General features: G+C 33.1%; 1 protein-coding gene across 2 annotated transcripts; it reads right to left on the bottom strand.

The window, feature by feature from the left end:
- Window positions 1-2,969: 2,969 nt before the first annotated feature.
- Window positions 2,970-6,896, bottom strand: LOC132047972 (G2/mitotic-specific cyclin-2-like). Of its 2 annotated transcripts, none has more exons than XM_059438926.1 (10): window positions 6,779-6,896; window positions 6,514-6,643; window positions 6,034-6,082; window positions 5,791-5,919; window positions 5,572-5,694; window positions 4,663-4,752; window positions 4,364-4,585; window positions 4,179-4,277; window positions 3,668-3,846; window positions 2,970-3,584 (listed from the first exon to the last, which is right to left on the bottom strand). In XM_059438926.1, exons 1-10 carry the CDS (start codon window positions 6,831-6,833, stop codon window positions 3,443-3,445), a joined length of 1,218 nt encoding a protein of 405 aa, XP_059294909.1. In that variant the 5' UTR covers window positions 6,834-6,896; the 3' UTR covers window positions 2,970-3,442. The 2 variants fall into 2 exon arrangements, with proteins under 2 accessions (XP_059294909.1, XP_059294908.1); XM_059438925.1 differs by having other exon boundaries at window positions 2,971-3,584; window positions 5,572-5,697.
- Window positions 6,897-9,909: the final 3,013 nt, after the last annotated feature.

The raw sequence follows: 9,909 nt of genomic DNA on the forward strand, positions 1-9,909 counted from the left end.
TTTGGAAATAGTTGAGTTTGTGGGCTATTTAGAAGGTGCAAATATGGCTTCTAATTGCTGGAAATTATGAATATAACCTGAAAATGTTGTGGCTATTGTTGTTAATGTTATTTATGTATTAATTGAAGGAAACGGAGAAGGAAAACATGTAAAGCTAGGACTCAGAAGTGAAGGTTGAAGAGTTAAAACATAAGAACTGTTTTAGAGATTATCTTTATGATGTTTTGGGCTGAAACAGATATGGTAAGCATAGTATAATGTTATGAAGGTTGTATAATAATTTATGGAACTAGAATTGGATTCAAATTATGTTTCGTTATTTATAAAACGAGCTTGCCGCTCAATATGGTTGTTAAGGTAATCGGAGAAGCTTATATTGAATCGTTGTTTTTGTTGTCGTTGTTGTTGTTGTTGTTGTTGTTGTTTTTGTTGTTGGGCTGTTTGATGACCCTTAGTGGTCTTTGGGATGTAGTATAAACAGGGGAGGTGCTGGCCGATTTTCCGTAGGTTGTAAGATTAGCAAAGTATGATAGTTGCAACACTGTTTGTTGACGACCATATCATTTCACTTGTTGTAGACGCAAGAGGATTATGTTAAGCTTTGTTGTGGATTGAGAAGGAGATTATCCAGGTATGCTAAGGGTATCCCTTTCCTTCTTTTTGGCATGAATCATATAAGAAGAACGAAATGAACGGACGAACATTATCCATAATGATTTCATTCTTAGAATGCTAGAAAGCTTATGTTTCTTTAGATTCCTGATAATGCTATTACTTCATTTTTATGATTCTTGAATTGATCTTGTGATCATTGATCCAGTAAAGGTAAGATATATTGATGATGTTAGCTCCATAACGATATTCGGAGGTTACCGACTTTATGTCACTCCGAAAAGCTCAGATGTCACCTTTATGAGTAAGTCATGCATTGTATATGTATATACTTATTTTATTATGCACACCAAGCCGCACTATAGTCGGCCGGGTACGACACCTATTGTGTACACCACAGCAGTTAGGTACGGATAACATCGAGCCTGTCATGGCCGGGTACGGATAACACCGAGCCTATATTATATGGATGGGTATGGTATTATGATATATGTATATGATTTTTAAAAGAAATCATGCATATCATAGGCCCTCAGAGGCACTTCAGATGTACAGAGTTATGCAGATATATTCGGATATACAGACTGACTCTCATGTCTCAAATTCATTTCATGATTCCTATGTATATGTTTTTTTCATGCCTTACATACTCGATACATTATTGGTACTGAATCCCCTATTGCTTGGGGGGTTGTGTTTCATGCCCGCAGGCCTTGAGGTATAGGTTGGTGATCCATCTATTAGGATGTCACCTCAGTGGATGAGGTTGATGCACTCCATTTGTTCCGGAGATGCCAGGAGTCAGCATGGTCTTATATATATACATACATATATGTACACACATATGTATGGGTATGGCAGGGCCCTGTCCCGGCCACATTATGTTGTTTCTCCAGTAGAGGCTTGTAGACAGTTATGTACAGTCAGATGATGTCCGGGCTTGATGTTTCATATGTTGTCACACAGGTGGTTATGATCATCTTATCAGCTCATGCAGTATGTCCAGCATATTCATATAGATGAGTCTTTCAGATTATTTGATGCAGACATGTTTACTTATGAGTTTATTGAGAATCATACGATGACCCTATCGGCCCACCTATGTTCATATTGATGTCACAGATGCATGTCAGATGGTACTTGACTAGTACGGTCAGATGCCCGTCATGACCCTCCAATTTGGGTCATGACAATTATTCCCAATTAAATCTTTCCTAATAATCACAATGGTAACCCCATGTAGACCAACATTCTTCTACTCTATGCACCAGCATATAATTAATGGATACATCCACTGGCTTTGAACAAAAATTCGATGACTGGTCAGCGACAAAGAATGGTTTTTTCATCCTTGGCTGTTGGATAATCTTTGAATTCAACCCCATGAATCATTTCATTTGCGCATATATGCAAATATTTTGCATATGGGATTTGTTCCAATGAATAAAATTCAGAACTTGGTATTTTTTTCTTTCCGGATTTTGCACTCCATACAACATGGGGTTTGCAGTATTTGGCTGCTTCTTTATATGCCTTGTCCCCCCATGGACCTGTGATAATGTAATCAACGGAGTTCAGGTGCAAATATTAGCGGCAAACTGTGTGGTGGTGCCACCTGTTGTAGAAATGTTATTTATCTCAAAAAGAAATATTATATCTGAAATTACAATTGCAGGACAATTAATCCCACTCCATAAATAGCCATCAATTGGCCATGATTCCTAATTCAATTCTAAAGTTTAAAGTCTTTTACTTGTCCATTTGACTATTTGGATTATTGACTTTCAACACTCAATTGAATAGCCATTAAAATCTTATACATAACATTACCCTCTGTACAATTGATTACCTATATATAATGTCCTTGACTTCATTTTGAAGTAGCAGTAACAAATGAGATAATATCTTCAACCATTTCATATCATGTTCGTATAACCACCTAGTATATATTTCTTTGTCTTCTTTTTGTGTGACAAAGATATCTAAAGACAAAATATTCCTGCCATATTATAGTGTGCCAGGTTTTCTTCTTTAATCTTTGTTAGATTCTGGCCCCTAGTTTTGTACTAGAAGAGCTTGTTGAATCCTGGGGATACACTCATACCGAGTGAAATATCCTTAAGGACAGTGTCTTGATTGACATGCCTCAAGCTTTGAAAAATTCGCAACAGTGTTCGTGATCAAGTATTTTCCGTAAAATTTCCAACACCACCTTGGAGGGAAAAAAGGGGCGTAATTTTCGGGGACGTTCAAAAGGGAACGTAGATGTGCTTCAGCTTTTTTGGATCATGGGAAGGAATTCTTTGCCACAATGGCTCATTTCCATAATGATCATGCTGGTTGACGAGTTTGGATTGGGTGTGCTGGGGGAGAGAACTACACAGAAAGCTAAGCCCCTTTAATTAGCCTTTTCTGACTGAATGAGCACAATCAAGTGAAATGATTTTTCTTATTAGCATTAAGAAGAATAACACTTTACTCAAAGTAAAAGAAAAACTAAATTTCAAATGATATACTTCAGAGAAAAAGATTGAAGATTTTCTGTAAATTGTATTACCTGATAAAATATAATCAGGTATGTTCCAAATTCAACATGGACCAGCTCTTCAGGTTGTTGCAGATTAACAACCATGAGCTTTCCAAGGAAAAAATAAAAATAAAAAAAATTACCAAATTCACCACCAGTGCAACAGCAGTTGCTGAGTTATTTTTGTATCTGTAATAGTATTTTGTTTTCCAAATCATTGCTAGTAACTTCTTTCATGTCATTATCTAGAACTTGCGCAAGGTATCATAGTAAAGTTGATTATTGTACATGCCTCCCCTTCTATTATTGAGTCTGCACCAAAAAATGTGCAGGCTCAAGTTTTGCTGCATAGCCAAATTTTGATGAGCTGTACTTTGTATGCACCCCTGTTAGTTTCCCTGTAGCTGCCTTCTGATGGTAGCTCACGATCGATCTCGAACATTCCCTGAAGTAAGAAAAAAAAAAGTGCAAAATTAGAGAATCTTGAGAGGTGAAGAAGTGAGAATCATGAAGTCTGGTGTTACACACAGAAGTGGATCTTCCGAATAACTTGTATGCCATTCACAGGTTTTACTCCATTGCTTGACACCGTAAAGCGTGCACTGAGCTGTATAGATCGCCGCAGCAGCCATAAAGGATGGTGGATGCTTAAGCATTTCATATTCCACGAGACAAAGCTCGATTAACAAGAACGACAATACCTCAAGCTGTTAGCAACCAAGAGTACAAAAAATTAGGGATAACAACATTTTTGGACTGCTCAAAAGAATAACGGCTAGCAAATCTATAGGTTTTATCTATTAAGTGTAAATATACATATAATAAAACTATTATATAAATATACATATAATAAAACTATTATATAAATATACATATAATATACATAATCAATGTATATGTTTTGTATATATTGGCTAGGGCCCCTAATTAATTTTGGCCGACAGGCCAAAAAAAAAAAAAACCCCTATAAATTAGGATACTACGGTCACTAGAATGAGATCAAGTTTTTTACTAGCGAAGCTAGTGCCCATGCACTAACCTTCTTATCAGCTTGAGCAGCCTTGAGAAATCTTCTCATAAAAACATATGGAGTTGGAACTGAAATATTAAACTTCAGTTTGTTGAGCATCAGTGATTCCTGACGTAAGATTAAGGAATTTATTTACATGCTTAATAAAGTAGAGGAAATGCAGTAATTGTTGATATCATGAGATCAGTATTTACCATTTCAAGAACGTCTTTCCTCGTGTAGGTGTTAGCCGAAATAATCAACAAATCATCCACCACAGGGACAGAGATCTCCTCATATTTGCTTGCTAACAGCATGGCAACAAGACCAACAAGTTGCAGTTTCTTTTTTTCAACTGTTTGCTTCTCCAAGAATCTGTCTATCAAATTAACGGTCAAGAATAACGTCTCTTCCTTGAGCTCAAACTTGTGATGTACCTATTAAAATCACAATGGAATAAACTTAATATTGCACTGCCTGATAATTTCCAATTGTGAAGAAATATTCAGTATACCTCAATGAGCCAATCTACTAGTATAGCTCTGATCCTCCCAGTGATGTCAAGCTGCTGTTCCATATAGCTTGGTGAAACACAGCTATAAACCTTGAAATACAAATGGCCAATATCAGTTACAGTTGCCTATGGAATGCATAGAATTGGTTTTCAACTTTAAACATGCTACTTCAAATATGAAAAAGGTAAAATATTTGTAAGGTACTTATTAAAATGCATCTAATGTGAATATGTTATGTCAGTTAGGGAAAGGAAGCAATTGATATTAAAAGTCCTACATAAAGAAAAGGTTATCATTTAAGCAACTAGTTACATCTAGCCTTAAAACTATCCATCAATGGCCAGTGAATAATTGAGATAGGAAGGAAGAATATTTATTATAGTTTTGTTATAAGGAGCCGCTTTTTCACATAACGTTGAAAACCTAGAAAGTTTACTTGAGGGAGGCCCCATTATCCACCGAGCTTCCAACCTTGCACCACTATCCCTCGAAGTTTCTCGGTTATAGAAAAAAAGAATAATTTTTCATTTGAAAACTCAGTTAATGATCAATCCTAGTGAAGCTAGCGATTGAAAAGAGACAACAGACAAGATAAGTTTGACCTGCCTCATTACTTGTTAAAGTATACCTCAGCGAAGCTGTAAAAGTTTCCTTCAAACAATTTTCAGAAGAAGTTTTATGTACCAACAGTGTATATAATTTTTACATTATCAGGTAAAGTTAACCTACAACAACTGATAATTATTCATAACAAGCCTAATAAGGTAACGTGAGTATAATAACATCTTATAGCCAGTTAAATTGCATTGATAGGTATAAAAATTATTTGAAATATATATAGCTTAAATCCTTCTAATGAAACTAGAACCTTGACAACAAAATGATTGCTATTAAGATCTAGGACTGACCTCCATTTTCCTGTAGTTAGCATAAATATCTCCCACATAGTCAACAACTGCAAATGGATAGTTTGCATCATCGCTGTCAATGTCTATTAGTGCCTCCTCAAATATATCTTCCATTTCAACTTCCTGCTGTATTTATAATCATATCATTAAGTATAGTTGCATGATATGGAAAAAATTAGCTCATTAGAACATCAACACTAGAAAGGAAAATTCTGTTACCATTTCTGTCTGGTCACCGGAGAGTGTTTCTGATGGCTCCAAACACATAGGCATGGGCTGATATTTACAACCCTCATGTTCCTCCCATACCTTAAAACCTTCCGCTGCTATTTTTGGTTTCTTGTTTTCCTGTTTAGCATCATTTTGTCTGAGTTCAACTTTTAAGCTATTTGACATTTTAATTAATAACCAAAAAAAAAAAAAACACAACTTTTTTCACTCCATGAGATTAAAATTTTGTACCTCGAGACCATGCCGGTGTGAGCTACCAATTTGTGCAGCAACAAATTTCCTGAATTTAGAAAGTTATACTTTATATGTCAGTTTACAGAAATCTCTTGCAGAAAAGAAGGGTATGACTGGTACAATAGATCCTTATGGTCCGGCCCTTCCCCGACCCCCACGCATAGCGGGAGCTTAGTACGGACTGCCTTTTTTTTTTTTTTTTTTTTTAATACTTTATATATCAGTTTACTGACCAGAAATCTCTTCTTTTTTCTAATAGGGCAATAGTGGCATTGTGATTACTGAAATCTCTATACAAAATTCAAAAAAATGAAACTTTACTGTGTTACCATGTAGGATTCTTGTTGCAGATACCATTTGTTCTGATATCAAGGAAAAAAAAACCCCAGATGAATAAAAAAAATGAAAATTCAGCAAAAAAAAAAAAAAAAAAAAAAAAAAAGGATTGAAAACATTAAAGTTGGAGTCAAGAATTACTCTGTTAATCCTCTCTTATTAACAACACAAGGATGTCGATGAGCTGTTATTAAATTTTGATTAATCAAGCTAAGTGCTCTTCTTGTTTGTCTCCTCTCCCCTCCAAACTTAACCATTTCTGCCTGACCACCTTTCATTCATAACAATCACAAGAAAAAAAGGATTGAAACAAGAATTAATAATCTTTGATAAAACCAAAAACAAATAAAGAAAGAAAAATTTTCTTTAAAAGAAAATGAGCAACGTTATTAGACCAAATAGTTACCTTGCACATTTGTTGTTTTAATCATGGTGGGATGGTTCTCATTAGATAAATCCATTTTTTTTTTCTTGAATAGAAAAGAACCAATGTGGAGAAAATAATGGGATGTGTCTGGTAAAACACCAGGATGTGATGTCCCTATATATGTATATATATATTCAAATAAAATATGGCCGTTGTGGAAGAAGACTTTCACACCTGGATGTGGTCAATTGAGTATGTAGTATACGTTACTTTCAAATTAATCCAAAGATGGTAGAGAGATAAATTACTTTCTATGTCTTTCTAATTTAATAGGATTTTAGTTAGTTATATAACTTAATTAACATGTTATAATTGGTTATTTACTTTATTCTTTTGAATTTTGTTGAGAAAATTTAGTTTGTAATTACTATAGATAATTATATGTAGTTGACTTCTACATAATCTGATTACACAACGGTCTTTATGTAACAACCTTTCAAAAGTATAGTCTATCTATTTCAATTTATGTAAAACTATTACTATTTTGGGGATTTTATGAGGTGATTCTCTGATCACATTTTTCTTACATTTTTTCTAAATTATTTGAATTATAAATTATCATAACCTATAAGTAGTACTTTTATTATAGTTTCTAAATATGTAAATTTTACCTTTACAAACTTGAAAAATCTATGTCAAAATTTACGATCAAAGTTATAAAGTTTGACCCTCGTATTCTGAAAAGGTTTACATAGCGGAGGGAGTATCTATTTATAAAAAATATCATTCTATGGAAGAAACTTAACTTTATTAGGTTTACTGCAAAGGTCAAAGCTTCTCAGTAGAATCTCTTTACCGTCGCATATATCCTACTAAAATTCTTATTCAATATAATAATATTACTACAATGTCTTGCTGATGTCTCCCTAGCGAAAATGAAGATAAGTCCTTTAAATACAGGAATGATAATCAAGGTCTTTAAGAGAAGTTGTGTTGATGTCTCCCTAGCGAAAATGAAGATAAGTCCTTTAAATACAAGAGTGATAATCAAGGTCTTTAAGAGAAGTTGTGTTAGAGGCTATAAAGATTACTATCTCATCTAATAAGAATAATAAAATTATTTTATAAAATTCTTTTACTTCAAGGTTTATATTTTTACCGGGTCGTTCGGTTCAAAATCAGAATGTTTTCCGAATATATGATAATTTAATTTCAAATGTATAGTAATCCACCTAATACCTTGAACCAAATGACGGACTCGTGAACAAGAGATCAATGCGCTCTCGCCCACTTTTGAGCTTTATGGTGGTAGGCCTCCAAATGTTTTGGCTCCTTTTACTTTCTACTCTTTCTATTTATCTTTCTTCATGGTTGAAGAAGTTTTATTGCCACTTTGATTCTAGTACAAGCGCTAAATTTTGAGCATGACAAGACTAGTGTCCTTTTTCCTCTATGCCTAGGTTTCAGCATTATTAGTTCCATATTCATGTTGTTCGGTGTAAATATCTTTTTTCATCAAATTTGAATTGAATTCTCAATTTTTGTTAAAGTATAATGAGTTACTTAGTAGTAATTATCTATAGATCATCATAAATGAACAGGATTTATCCTTCCACAGTAGTCATTAAACAAAGTCTAGTTTCATTTAAATACTCCCTCCGTTTCAATTTATGTGAATCCATTTGACTGGGCTCGACATTTAAGAAAGAGTGGAGATTTTTGAAACTTGTGGTTCAAAATAAGTCTTGAGTAATTTGTGCGACTGTAAATCATTTCATAAAGTGAATTATTTTCAAATTAGGAAAGATGTCATTTATTTTGACACAAACTAAAAAGGAAATAGGTTCACATAAATTGAAACAGAGGGAGTATCTTTTTTAATCAAATTTGAATTGTATTCTCAATTTTTATTGAAGTATGACGAGTTACTTGGTAGTAATCTTTACATCATCATAAATGAACAGGGTTTTTTTCCTTCCGCAGTAGTCATTGAATAAAGTCTATTTTGATTCAAATAATTGTATTGCAGTGAAAAAAGAATTAATTCTATTTTGATTCAAATAATTGTATTGTAGTGAAAAAAGAATTAATTAAGTCAAAGTAAATCATAAATGAAGTTGACTTGCGTATTGGCATGTTCACAGCAGACGTAATTATAATAGTTTTAGATCTTCTAACCATCACACATCTAATGTAATCATTAAATAAGTTGTTATCACTCAGAAAGAAGGATTAAAAAACAACGTGTTAAAGTAATGATAGAGGGAATTGTTAAATTTGCTCCTAATTATTTGAAATTGTTTAACTTCCTGTCGGATAAACTTTTGGTCTGCTTTTAATTCTTGCCTTTAGAAAAAGAATCACATTTTTGCCCTTGACCTTTAATGAAGTTATAACTCGAAGGAATTAATATTAAGTTATAGCTAAAAATTGAGAGGTAAATTTAGTCCTTTTTTTTCTCAAAAAAAAAAAAAAAAAAATATTGAACATGTGAAGTCCACCCATTTCATACTAAAACTCCATCAATAGCAATGATGATAGCAAATAAGAAACGAGTTGTTAATAATAAGGGTATGAATGGACCAAAAGTGTAACATATGGTAAAATCGAATAATTTAAAGTAATACATAGTAAAATTTGGACATTTTTTCAATGATAAATGAAGTCAGCTTATGTATTTTATATCCATAATTTTACTATGTAAGAAATGAATTAAAGTTGTGTTCACTAACACCGTAATTGGCTTAATTGCGTAAACATTTTTTGCATAGTCGTCAATGTATAGAACGTAAACTCGTATGCATAAAAGAAAAATAGGTTTGTTGTACATATAGGATATAAAATATTCATGGTATAAAATTATACATTGTTTATTACTTTATTTGATTACGATTTTCTTTCCCAATATAAGTAATCATTTAAAATTTAATACAGGAATCATTGTATTATTTTATACCACCTCAACTAATGCTTGGATTAATTGTACAATGATAATAATCAAGTTGACAATAAGAACTTTTGTTGTGCTAGATTTCTTCCTTGAGGTTTGCAAAACTAACCCAGCTATGCCGGGTGGTTAGTACCAATAAAGAGATTGTAAGGCAATAGTGCTTACATGATGTTAATATGGACTTCTATAAAATTTCAACCCTTAACAACTAAAAACAAAT

Source organism: Lycium ferocissimum, chromosome 2 (assembly GCF_029784015.1).
Source record: "Lycium ferocissimum isolate CSIRO_LF1 chromosome 2, AGI_CSIRO_Lferr_CH_V1, whole genome shotgun sequence".
In the NCBI taxonomy this organism is placed as follows: Eukaryota; Viridiplantae; Streptophyta; class Magnoliopsida; order Solanales; family Solanaceae; genus Lycium; species Lycium ferocissimum.